The following is a 16,646-nucleotide window of genomic DNA, read 5'->3' on the forward strand; positions in this document are numbered from 1 at the left end:
ATATTAAGAAAAATTACTTACATTTCTATAATGTGCAAATGAAAAAGGTTACAATAAATCAGTGTTTGCAAAGACAGGATTTATTTGTCTTTTTTCTGTATGTGAAGAAAATTTACTTACATTTCTATAATGTGTAAATGAAAAAGGTTACAATAAATCAAGGTTTGCAAAGACAGGATATATTTGTCTTTTTTCTGTCCCAGTTATCTTTCATTAGGTGTCCAAAACCAATAATACACCAGGCATTCTGTGTTTGTTTGTTTGTTTATTCCATTTCATTTTGTCTGTGCATGTATGGCTTTATTTGCCTTTGAAACTCAGATTAAAACCTATCTGTTTAGAATAGATTTTAGTGATTTGATTGATTGATTTGTATGTCTGTGTGTTTTGTATAGCTTTGTATTTTGTATTATTTTGTATTTTGTTACCTTCCTTTATTATGTATGGTGTCCTTGAGTGTCTTGAAAGGCGGCTAAAAATTAAAGGTATTATTATTATTTGTGTGTGTGTGTGTGTGTGTGTGTGTGTGTGTACTTGTTTTTGCTACATTGTGGGGACCAAATGTCCCCACAAGGATAGTAAAACCTGAAATTTTTGACATTGTGGGGACCAACCTGCGGTCCCCATGGGTACAAAAGCTTATAAATCATACAGAATGAGATTTTTTGAGAAAGTAAAAATGCAGAAAGTTTTCTGTAAGGGTTAGGTTTAGGGGTAGAGTTAGGGTAAGGGGATAGAAAATACAGTGTGGACAGTATACAAACCATTGCGCCTATGGAGAGTCCCCACAAGGATAATAAACCAGACATGTGTGTGTGTGTGTGTGTGTGTGTGCTTAAAAACGTACACTACCAGTCAAAAGTTTTTTAACAGTAAGATTTTTTATGTTTTTTTTAAGATGTCTTTTCTTCTCACCAAGCCTACATCTATTTGATCCAAGCAAAAACTTGTTTATTATTATGTTGAAAACAGCTGAGTAGTTTTCTTATAGGTTTGGTTGATGATTAGAAAAAGTACTGACTCTAAGCATTTATAATGTTACAAACGCTTTTTTTATTTAAGTTTTAATATTACTGTTTTTGCTGTACTTTGGATCAAATAAATGCCGACTTGGTAAGCAGAAGAGACCTCTTTAAAAAAAACATTAAAAATCTTACTGTTCAAAAACTTTTGGCTGGTAGTGAACTAATACAGAAATACTGTGAAGTTCTCCTGACAATTTGAAATGCTCAAAAATCCACAAATATACTTCTACATCTAATGCTAGAAGCTTGGTTAGAAAATCCTTTATTAGTGGTGCTCATATACAGTAGGTTCATTCATGTTTCAGATCTGTGTGCGTGTTTGTTTGCCTTTAACATGTAGATATAGCTGCCTCAGGGAATGTAATTTCTCCTGTGCAAAAACTCAAGAAAGCTACAATCAGAACTGAAATGAATAATGTACACACAGCTACGCAATCAAAAAAACGTCTAACTGTACATGAGAACACAGCTCAGCTCAGCTGTCTATCTCACTGGGATGTGATATGGTAACGCTGTGTTCTTAACCTTGTATCCATGTGGTCTGCGCCGAGGTGGCGACTTGAGAAACTGCAGTAGCGCGGTCACTCCTCTCACATGAGATCCAGAGACTGACAGACACTGTTCACTCAGGATATTGTTTTCTACCGAATGGGGTGATACTGCCTTCGCTTAAACAAAAGTGCTCTTGCCTAAAGGTAAGTGGGAGGTGAGGAAAACAATAACTAGCTGTGGTGAGATGGCTGAATATGTACGCGTGTAAATCTCGCAGAGCAACGTGCCATAAAATGATGCTGTAGTCGCTGAGATGTAATAGTTGAACTAATGTGAATGTCACGTGAAAGTAATAGTCTTTCCAATTTATTAGTTAAAATGTGGTAACAAATTATATTGCGAATCATAACTATAACTTTTTTCAAACACTTTGTGCAACTCAGTTGCCACCAATCTTAAAATCCTTTAAGCTACCTGCAGTGTGTGTGCATAATAACCAATTTCGTTAATTAGCCTACATTAAATATTGTTACAAATGCTTGTGAGAGTCGCGCTATGTGCAGAATTCAGATTTTTTGCATACGCATGCATTTACATCGTTTTTGCATATGTTAATTGCAGGGCAGCTTTACAAGTAACAGTGATGCTTAGCATATGTAAATCAATGCACAATAAACTGCCTTCACAGAGCAGTTCAGTGCACACTGTAGCTTTAGATGTAGCTAATTTGGCCAGATGATGGATTTAAAGTACAGAGATGCACTCATGTTGCAAATTAAAACATTTTGCAAATGAACAGCACTTTTGAGAAATATCATTAAAATGTAGACCTGCAGAACAAAGCTGTTTTATTCTATATGGAGTAGTTCAATTCCTTATGTTTCGCTGCCATATTGAGATCATATGACCAGTATTGTCATGCAATTGAGTTAATAATAGCCTAATAACAACAAAATATTTTTCTTCATATAATGCTTTTAGTCAGTGCCCATAAGTGATGATTTAGGAAGAATGAACATAACAAATATAGCTGCACAGCGATTACGGGGGTTCAAGTGCTTTAAGACATTTAAGCACATATGAAAAAAGACATTATATATTATTTAGCAAGCGTGTAACTACTTAAACCAAGCCTGTAACCACCTAAATCAATGATTAAAAAAGCAATAGTTTAGCAAATCCTGGTAATTTACCGAAGAGATATATTTTTTAATGTTTATTATAGCGGCAGCCGTGGACGGATCCTGGACTTAAAAATAAAGGCACTTCATGATGCCATAGAAGAACCTTTTTTGTCTAAATGGTTCCAGAAAGAACCTTCAACATTTGAAGAACCTTTCCGTCTCCCAAAAGGTTCTTTGTGGCAAAAGAAGGTTCTTCAGATTATAAAAAGATAAGAAAGAAATGGTTCTTTAAAGAACCTTTGACTGAATGGTTCTTTGTGGAACCAAAAATGGTTTTTCTATGGCATCGCTGTGAAGAACCTTTTAAAGCACCTTTATTTTTAAGAGTATACCTAAAACTTTGCAAGCTTGTTTAGTATCATCTCTCACATGTGCTCACCAGGTTTTGTGAAGTTTTGAGTTTTTGTTTAGGCTTTATAGGCTTTTGGGTATATTTGGACAGGCTTCTTTTCTAAATGACCTCATTGTACCTTCCCAAAGGGTAAATGTAAAAGTTCAGACTGAGTGAAGTTCCAAAGTAATTTTTTTTCTCAATCATTTAACAAACGGTTTGATTAACAGCAGTGGTTGTAGAGGCAAAGTCATTTGGAATGAGGAGGTCTATCGTATAAAATGAATATTGTGAGTATGTGTGAAAAACCGTGCAGTCGTTTACAATAAACAATCGTTTATGCCCTTGAAAAATGCAATATTGCTTTCTTTCAAACAGGCCCCTTGAGTTTCATTCCAATCGACCTCTGTTAAGCTTGTCTAACAGGTGCTCAAAGTTCATCGTCCTATGGCAGCCATGTTTTTTGAGATATGCAAATATCCACATAGCCACTGGTGGCACTTTGGAGCCTGACCATGAGTACCAATTTTCATGTTGATAGGACAAACAGCTGTGTAGTTATGGCCAACTGTATGTTTTTTCCCTCTTATAGCGCCACCAAGTGGCCAAGATCTGCGACTTTTTTTCAAATGAATGCAAATTCTTACATATGCATTGCGAGTTTGGCAAAGATATCTCACTCCATTCAAAAGTTAGAGCCATTTTAGTAAAGGTAGCCCTGCCCCTTTTAAACATTTTGGTGTCCCTTTGCGACAGAGAGTCAGGAGTTTTTTTCTTTTCAACTTTTTTTTTCTTTTTGTTTTGATAATTATTGATATTCACTTTCTCCAGAGAATGCTGCACTGGTTTGGTTCCAATCAGGCGGAAAAACCTAGGACTAGTTTGCAAAAGTAGGTTTTTCAAAAAAATGCAAAATACCCAAAAATTTCACCAGGGTAACAGATGAATCCAAGGCATGCGTTTTGTCTGGTGTGAGCAAAGGATTTCCAAGACGTAAGACACTTGAGCCTGCGACAAACCGTTTAGGACTTATGAGCGATTTCGTACTTTTGATTGCTGTAGCGCACCCGTCAGGCTGATTGGGGCGAGCCTTGGTGACGTTGTAGGCGGTGTGAGTACTACCATTCCTCCAAGTTTCAAGTCTGTACGACTTACGGTGTGGTCTGCATGATTAGTTTTACGTGAACATTGCTGATCCTTGGCCATTCTAACAATTACAATAGGGTTTCAGCGCTAAGCGCTTGAACCCCTAACAAACGCAATGTAGACAATCAGAGAACTAAGTCCTTGTAATGGGAAAATGTGTCCCAATATACCTGAAGTCACCTCTGTGGATCACCATGTGCACAGTCCACCAGACAGTTCAGACAGGATGAGTACGAGTGTAGATATAATATGTCAAAACAAACTTATGCTGGAGTGATTAAACAAACTGTGACGACCAGCAGCTTCCATCTCACAGATCAAGGAAAAATGCCTCCATCCAACGCACAGCGACCATGGGGAAGGGAACTCACGGCAGTCTGATCACAGAACAGTGCAGCAGCCAGACAGCTTAACAGTATGAACCTCCAACAACGCGCAAACATTAATTGGCGTTGAATCCAAGGATGTTTACTACAGATATAGCATGAGACAAAAATAGCAAAACACACATCATGCATCAACAGCAATAGGTGTCATTATAAACCACTGGTGCAGGCACAAATTCAAAACTCGCCTTTAAAAGCGACAACTAATAAAGTGCTGTAGGTTTAGCATGTTATGTATGCATTGCATACAACACAAAACATTTATGTTTTCTGAGTGGTTTACATGTACTTGCTAGAAACAGTTTGAAGAAGCTTTGTGTTACTGAGCAGGTCTGTAAGTGCACTGAAATGAACCCTTGTCACCTTACGTTTGAAGGAATCTGCTATGAAGAGTGAAGAAGTGCCAGCGTGATTAGGATGAGTCCTCCGACGCGGCACTGTTTTAACTGTCATTAAAGTAATGATTCAAAGATGAGGGCATTAGCTATGTGAGAGCGGATGACACAGTCTGTTGAATGTCTCATATTTGATTAAAGGAAATTATGTGGTTTATGAAAATCCTAACTTCCCACACATGCATTTCAATTCTTGAAGACTGTCTAAAAGAACAGTTTGACACTTGGAGCCGATGTTTGATTTAGATCGTAGACCAATAAATGAACATATTTTATTGATTTATTGTGTATGCACATTCACGCTGGAGGTGTTCAGAATATTTTAATGTTTTACATACATCGGGCATATATTATCCACTGCTACATATTTTCCACTCCTCATACCCTTAAGGCATGGGAAGACGAAAGGGGCTATTTTGGTCAGAAATCTTTCCATATTTCACCTCTTCTGTTTGACATGTTTATTGTTTCTGCTCATGGATTTCCCCAAGCCATACATGAATGCTTAATCAGTTTGGCCCGTTTTCACACATGCATTGTTGGAAAGCGCAATTACGTTTTCGAACAATTACATCTTGAACAGATTCCAGTGGCAGATTCATTATGGAGTCACAAAGCATGATGGAACTATAGGAATACATGCTCTAAATATTCATGTAAGCACCTGTAGTAAAATATGGATTTAAGCTTTTCGCTCACATTAAATATGAATAAATTATCAAAGACTTCATTAGGTTTTGCTTCCAGCAAGATGCATATCAAAATGCAAACACTTTGATCATTAAAATAGAGCAGTTGAAGTAAGGATCAGTTAAGAGTCCACAATCCACCCAGAATCCAATTTGTGAAGGAGAAGTGTTACAAGCAGTGCTATATTTTACATCTAATTATCAGCACAAATGGTTGCAGAAAATAGTACTTTTCTGAAGATTCAGACTTCAGAAGGGTAGCATATATGACACTTCTTATACCATGAAAAAATTAGTTAGATCTGTCTTCATTGAGAAAATAACTATTTAATAACTGTATCTCTCTGTCAGTGGGCTGTAACATTTTTACCAAGGTGAAATGCTACACAGGACTTGTCAGGCACGTTGACATGTTTCCAGCCTGGATCTACCTTAGTACACCATTTCAAAGTCAGCCCTGCCACACCAGAGATGGCAAATGGCATTGTTTCTCTGGCATGTCATTTCAGCTAAAAATATGTTTTATTACACAATGTCTACTGACAAGAATCTGTGGTATATGTCTTTTTTGCAGTTTTTCTTGGTCATCTACATGTGGTAATGCTAGCAGACTGTACAGTGGTCAAATGTTTCTTAATATTTGCATCATTGGCCACTGGCAACGCTGCATATGGGCAACTGAAACAGGTGCTGCTCTCTCAAATCACACAGCAAGTGAATAAATTTTGCTTCTCAAATATGTATAATGACACCTTTCTGTGATGAAATGCAGTGGGCTCCGGCCATGGTAGTTTAGGGGTCGTTCTCATACAACACATTTTTGCGTTCTACTGCACTGTTTTTACCAAGACGCCTTGTGTCTTTTTCAGCATCTTGCACATGACACCACCTTCAAAAAATGCTGTGCTTAAAGGGATAGTTCACCCAAAAATGAAAATTCTGTCATCAATTACTCACCCTCATGTCGTTCCAAACCCATATTTTTGATGAAATCCAGGAGTTTTCTGACCCGCCACTGAATGCAACTAAAACGTTCACAGCACAGGTAGTAAAAACATTGTTAAAACAGTCCATGTGTCACATGAGTGGTTCAACCATAATGTCATGAAGCTACAAGAATATTTTTTGTGTGCGAAGAAAACAAAAATAAATGTAGCTGCAAGCAGCGATTACCAGGGTTCAAGCGGTTAAAGCATTTAAGCATATAAGGAAATAGATTGTGTTAACATGGCTGTAACCATCTAAATCAATGATTAAAAAGCATTTTTGGCAAATACAGGTAGTTTACTATAGAAATATGATTTTAACATTTATAGTGCCACCTATGGTTAAATTTCTATAAAATGTTGCATGCTTGTTTAGAATCACCTGCTGCAGGTGTCATGAAGTTTTTGTTTAGGCTTATAGGCTTTGGGGTATATTTGAGCAGGCCCCTTTCCTTAATGACCCTGTTATAGCTTTTCAACCCAATCTACATAAATGCATCTATGTTCGCAGAGATCATTCGTGATCCAGCTTCAACTACAGCAAAAGTGAGTATTAGGGTTTTTTATGAATCTCTGCAATCACCTTTCCTAATAACGTTCTAGTTAGCAAGTTTCGCGCTAAATGCGGCTAAAGTAAACAATCTCTCAGAGCACAGCTCCTCACTCCACAGAGAGAAGAGAGGGGCGGGACAAGCAAAGCTTATTTGCATTTAAAGGAACAATCCATCAGAATGGGTTGAGTTTTTGCAGAGCTGATTTTGACAACGTAAAAGGGTGTTCAGAACAGTGAATTCCTGGCTCGGCTGAGAGCATGACTCGCACTCGTTTTGAAGCTCTGTTCAGCTACCTTTTACGAAGCACTGTATCCCGCGAGCTTCGTGTGCGTCTTGATGCAAGTCAGCCTCCGATAAGCGGTCTGTTTGTTTGTTGTTTTGTTTTCTGGTTGATCTGTTAATTTGTTTGTTTTTGCTATGTTTATTCCTTCGTGTTGTGTTTTTTAAATTAACATTAAATTTTGTTGCCTGTTGCCGACACGTTTTGAATAAAAAGCTGAATTGATATCTGTGGTCTCACGTGTCCTTGTTATGTTGCTTAACCCCTTCCCTACGAGCATTTTAAAACGGGGTTCGTGCCCAATTTTGTACTTTTGATTGCTGTAGTGCCCCCGTCAGGCCGATTGGGGCAAGCCTTGGTACAGTAATGAGTACGGTAATGATACAGTAATGATTACAGTAATTCACAGAACACGTAAAACGTGTATGACATTACCGTATTCACAAATTTGTGTTTTAATTGTTTCGCTTTTTGAAAACTTGCACTTTGAACCCCATTTTCAAAAGTTTGCATTTTCAGGCTCCCAAAATGCCATTGCCATGTAAATGAACAGCCAAAATGCATTAAAATTCTTCAGTTTTTAGTTGAAAACAATGTCATGTACACACCCACTAAGTACATTTTTAAAAAAGCGACTTTAGACTCTGGTTAGCATCTCTTATTTTAAAATTTAAAACCATGTTCTGTCACAAAGAAAGCTTGTTTTGCATTCCACTAAGCTAGTCTTTAAATTAGTTTATAGGTAAATATGCACGTCTCTGTGAATTTTAGCACATGAGTACTGGGTTTTTAAAATGCATGTCAAGTTCATTTAAAAGAAGTTCTTTTTCAATTGCATTTTCCATTGCCGTTGACTAGTTTTTCCAGTTGACAGCATTGAATGTCTGTAGAAGCTGATTTTTTTCTGTTTTCTCACTTTTTGCAGCTGTTTAAGTCCAGTGAAGATTTTTCTTGTTATTTTGTACGTGGTGTAAAGCGGACAAAAGAGCACTCAATAACATGGCTGATGTCAGCCAGAACAGCTCCTTTAATCAAAGCTCAGAATATGGAAATGTCTACAGACCACAGACAGTGTTCAGCGTCTTGACGTTCACCCTGCTGGCCATGCTTGTGGTGGCAACATTTTTCTGGAACATGCTCGTCCTAGTCACCATTCTTAGAGTCAGAACATTCCACCGTGTGCCCCACAATCTGGTGGCCTCCATGGCCATATCTGATGTTATGGTGGCTGCTTTGGTGATGCCGCTCAGCCTGGTGCATGAGCTAAACGGCCGTCGTTGGAAGTTAGGTCGAGTTCTCTGCCAAGTCTGGATATCCTTCGACGTCCTGTGCTGTACAGCCAGCATTTGGAACGTGACCGCAATAGCCCTCGACCGTTACTGGTCCATAACACGGCACCTGGAGTACACGCTGAAGACTCGAAAGAAGATCTCCAATGTGATGATTGGCTTGACCTGGCTGCTGTCGTCTGTTATTTCCCTCTCCCCTCTGTTCGGCTGGGGGGAGACGTATTCAGAGGAGGACATGGAGTGCCAGGTGAGCCAGGAGCCGTCTTACACCATCTTTTCCACATTCGGGGCCTTCTATCTGCCTCTTTGTGTTGTGCTGTTTGTCTACTGGAAGATATACAAAGCTGCTAAGTTCCGTATCGGATCAAAGAGGACCAACACCATCACTCCAGTTGCAGAGGCTGGAGAGGTACAGATGAAATATTGTGATATGCTGTTTTGTTGTTGTTGTTTAGCGACTTTTTAAGTTCTTAATACTGGCATTTTAATACTGTACTGTGAAAAGAATTTCTTTCTTAAGAATGCTGAGTGTAATCTATTGTTTCAGATCAGACTGTTCATATTTTGCCTGTCATTATTTTCCCAGAACGTTACTACACAGCAATTCAATAGCCAATTGAACTTGAATGTCCCATTATGTTGCTCTATTACCTTGAACAGCATGGCATATCTCTGAGCATGTCACAACACTTTAGCGAATAGTATTCTTGACACCTTCCTTAGATAAGTTCTACATTATTTTCCACTCTATTACCATCCTGTTCTACTTCAGTGGGTTTAGGAGGGGTTGTCACAGGTTTGACACAGAAACTTTAAGGGTTTAAAGGCTTATGCGTAAATGGCTATTTTCATGGCCGTTCTAATACTGCAGAAGTTCTATGCATTTTTATATTATTTTATCTTAACCCTAGAAAGAAAGACTCGGAAAAACCTACATGCATGACAAAATCTCTGTACTGGATTCAGCAGATTTTGCTTTTTGTTTTTGTTTGTTTTCATTTATATTCTCAGTGTAATGAATCAGTATGCATTAAAGTGATCAAAATATTAATTTACTCACCCCATGCCATCTAAGATGTTCATGTCTTTCTTTCTTCAAAAAGAAATTAAAGTTTTTGAGAAAACATTCCAGGATTTTTCACCATATAGTGGACTTCAATGGGAGCCAGTGGTCTGAAGGTCCAAATTGCAGTTTTAATGAAGCTTCTAAGGTCGAAGAATAAGAGTCTTGTCTAGCGAAACGATTGGTTAATTGCAAATTCTCATCTTGCACTATCTCTGCAATTCACGTCTAAAACTTCATGCATAATGACATTAGAAAGGTCATGCTCGGTTCGTTCTTTGCCTGTATACTCCAGTTTAAAAAGGTAGGGTAGGGAGAAAAACTTGTCTTATTTTCTCCCCCAACTTTAAAATCGTTGTTTTACCATTTTTTTTTTGTAAAGTGCACATTCACTCAAAAATTAAATTTAGCCTGTGATTTACACCTCAAGGCATCCTAGGTGTATAAGACTTCCTTCTCTCAGACAAATGCAATCAGAGTTATATTAAAAATTGTTCTGGTCCTTTCAAGCTTTATAATGGCAGTGAGCTGGTGTTTTTTTTTTTCAACAGTCCAAAATAAGTCCAATAAAGTGGATCCATCCATAATGTACACAGAAGCAGCTCTGGGCAGATGACGTAGGAAGTTGGCATTGTGCAGGCGCCGCTCAGAAGTGACAAACGTGGACGCGAAATGGGGAAAGCAGAACAAAACAACAGTCACAAATTAGAAATACAAAACGAGGACTTGTAAAGAAGTCAGAGGATTTCGATATAAGCTAAGAGGAGACTGGTTTTCCTTTGTTATAGTAACACTTTGCTTCCTTTGCTCCTGTAAACTAACGTTGGTTTTCTTGAGACTCATCGGCACATGCGCTTCGCATATGTCCTACCTCATCCAGCCGTAAATGCTTCTTTGTACAACAGTTAGCGCAAGCTAGATAAAAGAGATTATTATGTTTTACATATGGATATTTTTCTTACAAGAATGCATCAATTCGCTACAAGAGTCATTTATTCACCCCCTGGAGCTGTGTGAGGCACTTTTTATTATGGATGGATGCACTTTGTTGAACTTGTTTTGGATGGTTGAAGAGAAACTCCTGCCCAGTGCCATTATAAAGCTTGGAAGGGTCAGAACCATTTTTAAAATAACTCCAGTTGCATTCGTATGAGAGAAGGAAGTCATATACGCCTAGGATGCCTTAAGGCTGAGTAAATAATGGGCTAATGTTCACTTTTTTGTGAACTATCACTTTAACTTTCTTTGCATGTTCACACTGGGTCGGTATTTCCTCCTATGTCACGCATGATTATGATTACGTAAAGTGTGAAATCGTGGATGCAGAGCTAGTGCAAGGTGAACATTTGTGGTTAAAAGTATAAAATTTTTATCTTTTTTACAATATGACAGATTGTTTTATTAGGTAAGACCCTTATTTCTCGGCTGGGATTGTGTAGAGCCCTTTGTGAGACTGCAATTTGGACCTTCAACACCCTGATCCCCACTAAAGTCTACTATTTGAAGAAAAATATGTTTTCCTCAAAAACCTTACTTTTTTGACTGAAGAAAAAGAGACATGGACACATCATGACATGTGGGTAAGTACATTATCAGGAAATTTTCATTCTGGAGTGAACTAATACTTTAATAATTTTTCACAATATTACTGTTTCACTGTATTTCTGATTTTAAAAATGTAGCTTTGGTGAGAATAAGAGACTTATGAAAGCATTAACCTTAGTGACCCCAGGCTTTTAAATGGTAAATGTATATTGCTGAGGCTCACGTATAGTCTAAGAGGAAAACAGTAAATATTGTGTAAATAAATTATTTGATTGAAAATCCTTTAGGGGTGTACATTCCTTTATGCGTTCTAGGTTTAAAACTAAATACTGTGGTTTATTTGATCTTAATCTGTGCTCCTGACTGATTCACTCACAGCAGTAATGCTCAAGACACATCTGTTCCCTCAGGTGAAAGAGGCCTCCAGGCAACAGCCTCAGATGGTGTTCACGGTACGCCATGCCACGGTGACATTCCAGACCGACAGCGAGACGTGGCGAGAGCAGAAAGAGAAACGAGCAGCTCTGATGGTGGGCATCCTCATCGGGGTGTTTGTCCTTTGCTGGATCCCTTTCTTTCTCACCGAGCTCATCACGCCGCTCTGCTCCTGCCACATTCCACCAATATGGAAGAGTGTCTTCCTCTGGCTGGGTTACTCCAACTCCTTCTTCAATCCGCTCATTTACACAGCCTTCAACAAGAACTATAATAACGCTTTCCGAAATCTCTTCTCCCGACAGCGCTGAGAGGTATCAGAAATCTTGGCTTTGCCACAAATGAAAGTTTAAGCCACCCTTAAGATTTGGGAAAGTGTGGTTATCTGAGCTCTTCACAAAGGACAGATTCACAAAGAAACAGCGCTCAAGGATGGAGGGAATGATGTCTGGGCTTTTACTGTCGGGCAAAGTGATGACTTGACCCAGTGATGACAGTAAAGAATGCTCACCCGAAATGTCAGTCTGTCCCCTGCATTAAATGAATATAGACCATGTCTGGCTTTTGGCTGTCAGTTTATGTGAGTTTATTTACAGTATGACATATGAGATTCATTTATTTCAACTACACTGATTTTAAAAATTCATGTGGCTTGTTCAGGAGTATGAGTAATGAAATTACTCAAAATCCAAAAAATGGAGAATCTTGATAATATACACACTACCAGTCAAAAGTTTTTGAACAGTAAGATTCAGTAAGACGTCTTTTTCTGCTCACCAAGCCTGCATCCAAAGTACAGCAAAAACAGTACAATTTTAAAATATTTTTACTATTTAAAATAACTGTTTTCAGTTTGAATTATGAATATTTTAAAATATTTTACTCCAGTCTTCAGTGTCACATGATCCTTCAGAAGTCATTCTAATATGCTGATTTGCTGTTCAAGAAACATTTATTATTATTATTTATTATTAACAGTTGAGATTTTTTCAGGATTCTTTCAGAAAAAATCTTTTGTAACATAATACAGTATATATTTTTAGCAAGGATGCCTTAAAGTGATCAAAAGTGGTGATAAATACATGTATGATGTTATAAAAGATTTCTATTTTAGAAAAATATATATTCAGTTGTTTTTAACATAATAACAATAAATGTTTTTGAAAAGAAAATCTGAATATTAAAATGATTTCTTTTAAATCAGGCTTGGTGAGCGGAAGAGACTTCTTTAAAAAACATTAAAAATCATCTGTTCAAAAACTTTTGACTGGTAGTGTATACAGTAGTGCATATACTGTATATATAAATGTCTGTGAATAAATACATAAAGAACTTAGAGAGAGATTTCAATGTTTTAACGTGAAGTTTTTTAACAATTCAGTGTTAAACTTGAATAAACACTGTCATTTGAGACTTTTTTGTCTGTTTAAGTTTCATAAGATTTATAAGAAAATTATAAATTATAAAAACACATTGTATTTTTGTTGTAGGCTGCATTTTTGCACATGTTAACCATTTATGTTGTTCAGTGTGGATCATTATTGTTTCTAATAACTGTTCACACCCAAATGAACGGTACAGACGTTGTTGTCGTTGTTTGTTAACCCAAAATAGCTTGTTATAAAAAATAAAAAAGTTCAATCCAACTTCTCTGTTTTGAGTAGATTCAACACGTGAATGATATATTACAACTCCACTGCTGAATTATATGAAGTGTCATTTATTTACCTGCGTCAGTCAGAATTTGATTCTCATAGTGGTAGATTTTAAAACACATGCTGATGACCAAACCCGAACCTTTCCATCTGTGTAATTTAGACTTTGACTGAAGTCATCTCTGCTCGTGAAAATTGAAAATGATGGATCACGAGCACTTATTTCCCCTATAATGTCAGTGAAAATTACTCTGGGCTACTTGACGTCTTAAAAGTGCCTGGATATTCATTCACTTCCATCTGTGTATGATGCTCTCACTCGTATATGAAGTGTTTGTCATTTGAAGAGGAAGTAGCAATATCAATAGAAGCGATCTTGAAGAAATACTGAAGAACAGATGAAGAGCTGTAGATACATTGCCTAATATTTAGGCCGTTAAAAGGATTCAGCTGTATTCAGAATCTAATACTATGCTTTTGTTCACTTTCAATGAAGATGCTTTAGACTTCAGGCTGTGCGGATTCATATTAAGATGTCTGTGTGAATCAACTGTACCTTATTTTATTTAGCTGTTCATTCTATCACACTGCACTTAAACACGTTTTGAAAGCCATGAATACACAGACAAGAGATTGACAGACCAAAGGCTCAGTCGGCTGCAAATGGAGCTCTGTAGAGTGCTTTTGCGTTCGCAACGCACAGCAACAAAAAAAGAGACATTTTCAGGACTAATTGAAGTGAAGTGTCAGGTAAGAAATTTGTTGGTGGAGTGGAGACATGAATAATGGATGTGACACCTGCCTAAATGGCACCTTCCCCTTTAGCAGAGATGGAAAGCGATAGAAAGAGACAGCAAAACATCTGACTCACTGAGGAAATAAACAGATACATGATCCTTTTCTGCTATTGCAGGTACTCTTGCACAATACATGATGTAATAAATTATGGTAATGACCAAACACAAGGGATCACAGGTGAAAGAATTATTTTGTTTGTAGCTTTCAGTGTCTGGCTCAAATATTCAAATGCTCTAACACAAGCAGATGAGAATGAAATGAGCTGTATGTAAGTAATACGGATCTATTTTTGAACCAGCGGTGTGGGATAACATTTACTGGCAAATTCCTGTGGCTTTACCAAGGACAGATGCACCTAAACCATTTGTCTTCTAGTAGAGTGACAGAACGCATCATTTTAATATCCTTTTCAGAGCACTGTTGTGATTTCAGATCAGTGAGCTGGGACTCATGGAATTCAGAAATGAACTTTTCATAATGTTCATATTCTTCAGCCTTTAGAAACAAAGACACAGCACAAAGAGATGCCTTTGTGGATGGTAACCAAGGAAACGGTATCTGCTCCAACAAATATAAAGCATATTTTATTGAATGATGAGAAAGCAGCAAGGAATCAGATCCCTTCTGTTGAAATATCACATCTGACATTCATGCATTGCAGTTTATGGGGCGCCACTTATTCTGTGGCGCCGATGGCGAAAGGTTTTTTAATGGGATCTATAACCTTTATTAAGTGAAAGTCAATAAATTCAGGTCTTTTCTGTGTTTTGCATTGATTCTCTACATAATAAATTGACTGCGATAAGTACAAATCTTGAAGCAGACCACAGCTGTGTGGTTTATTGCTTTAAAAAGTCATTCAATAAAACAGGTTAGTCATACACACACATTAGATATTCTTTATTGTCACACGTTTTGGAGAAAACAGTTTTCTGCAATAAATAAGCAATAGTACATAGCTGCTTAGGGACAATTTTAGTATACAGAATAAACTCATGGATTTGTTTCTTAACTCTCAAAAACTCATATGGTGCTCTGCGGGTTATGGTTTATTTGGATGTGATTTGGATTCATAGTCTGACTAGTTACAGTTGCATCAGTGTGTGTTGTGAAATTTCAGTTCAATTATATTTTGATTTGGCAGTGTTACTGTATTAAAATGGCATAAGAAGACATAACTGGTACACAGATACAATGCCTTGCGACAGTATTCATACCCCTTCATTGTTTCACGTTTTATGTTGCTGCCTTATGTTAATCTGCTTTAAATTACTTTTTCCCCACATCATTCTACACTCCATACACCATAATGACAAAGCAAAAACAGAATTATGACAGCTTTGTAAATTTATTAAAAATAAATAACTGAAATGAGCACATTTCATAAGTATTCATACCCTTATCTCAGTACTTAGTTAAAGCACCTTTATAGCTTCAAGTCTTTTTGGGTATGATGCGACAAGCTTTGTACATCAGCGTTTGGCAATTATCTGCCATTCTTCTCCTCACCTCTTCACCTCTTAGACTCTGTCAGGTTGGATGGGGGCTGGCAGACATTTTCAGGTTTCTTCACAAATATTTGATTGGGTTCAAGCCAAGGCTCTGGCTGGGCCACTCAAGGACATTAACAGAATTGTCTATAAGCCACTCTTGCGGTATGCTTAGGGTCATTGTCAAGTTGAAAGGTAAACCACCTGCCTGGTCCGAGTTTCTGAATGCTGTGGACTGCGTTTTTATTAAGGCTATCTCTATATTTTGGTGCATTGAGATTTTCTTCTACTCTGACGTGTCCCTCAGTCCCTGACACTAAAAAACAGCCCCACAATGTGAGTCTGCTACCAGCACACTTTACTGTTGGGATGGTACTCTGTAGGTGATGAGCAGTGCCTGGTTTCCTTCAAACATGACATTTGGAATTGAAGTCCATCAGACCAGAGAATCTTGTTTCTCGCAGTCTGAGGTTCCTTTAGGTGCTTTTATTCAAATTCCAAGTGTGTTTTCATGTGTCTTCACCAAGGAGAGGATTGAGCCTTGCCACAACGCCATAAAGCCCAGACTGGTGGAGTGTTGCAGTGATGTTTGTCTTTTCTTGTCTTTTTCTTCTGTAAGTTTCGCCTGTCTCCTAATATGATAATGAAGCTCAACTAGAGTGACCATCAGGTTCTTGGTCACCAGTCTAACCAAAGCCTTTCTCAATCAATTGCTCAGTTTGGCCAGGAGGCCAGCTCTAGGAAGAGTCCTGGTTGTTTCTAACTTCTTCCATTAAGGGTAACAGAGATTACACTGTAAAAAACAATTTGTTGAGTCATCTTAAAATAATTTGTTACCCGGCTGCCTTAAAATTTTAAGTTCAGTAAACTCAAAAAAAGTTTATTCAACTTGAAATGTTGTTA

General features: G+C 37.6%; 1 protein-coding gene across 1 annotated transcript; it reads left to right on the forward strand.

Moving 5' to 3' along the window:
* Positions 1-1,626: 1,626 nt before the first annotated feature.
* Positions 1,627-13,284, forward strand: htr5aa (5-hydroxytryptamine (serotonin) receptor 5A, genome duplicate a). The gene is made up of 3 exons (XM_051093075.1): positions 1,627-1,720; positions 8,394-9,166; positions 11,776-13,284. The coding sequence occupies exons 2-3, from the start codon at positions 8,468-8,470 to the stop codon at positions 12,109-12,111; spliced, it is 1,035 nt and encodes a 344-aa protein (XP_050949032.1). The 5' UTR covers positions 1,627-1,720; positions 8,394-8,467; the 3' UTR covers positions 12,112-13,284.
* The last annotated feature ends 3,362 nt before the right edge of the window (positions 13,285-16,646 follow it).

This window comes from Labeo rohita, chromosome 2 (assembly GCF_022985175.1).
Source record: "Labeo rohita strain BAU-BD-2019 chromosome 2, IGBB_LRoh.1.0, whole genome shotgun sequence".
In the NCBI taxonomy this organism is placed as follows: domain Eukaryota; kingdom Metazoa; phylum Chordata; class Actinopteri; order Cypriniformes; family Cyprinidae; genus Labeo; species Labeo rohita.

Bases quoted from the DNA above. Each gene is read 5' to 3' on its own strand.
- htr5aa (XM_051093075.1), top strand. From the start codon at position 8,468: ATGGCTGATGTCAGCCAGAACAGCTCCTTTAATCAAAGCTCAGAATAT. The intron at 9,167-11,775 runs GTACAGATGAAA...CTGTTCCCTCAG, and splicing joins CAGTTGCAGAGGCTGGAGAG to GTGAAAGAGGCCTCCAGGCA.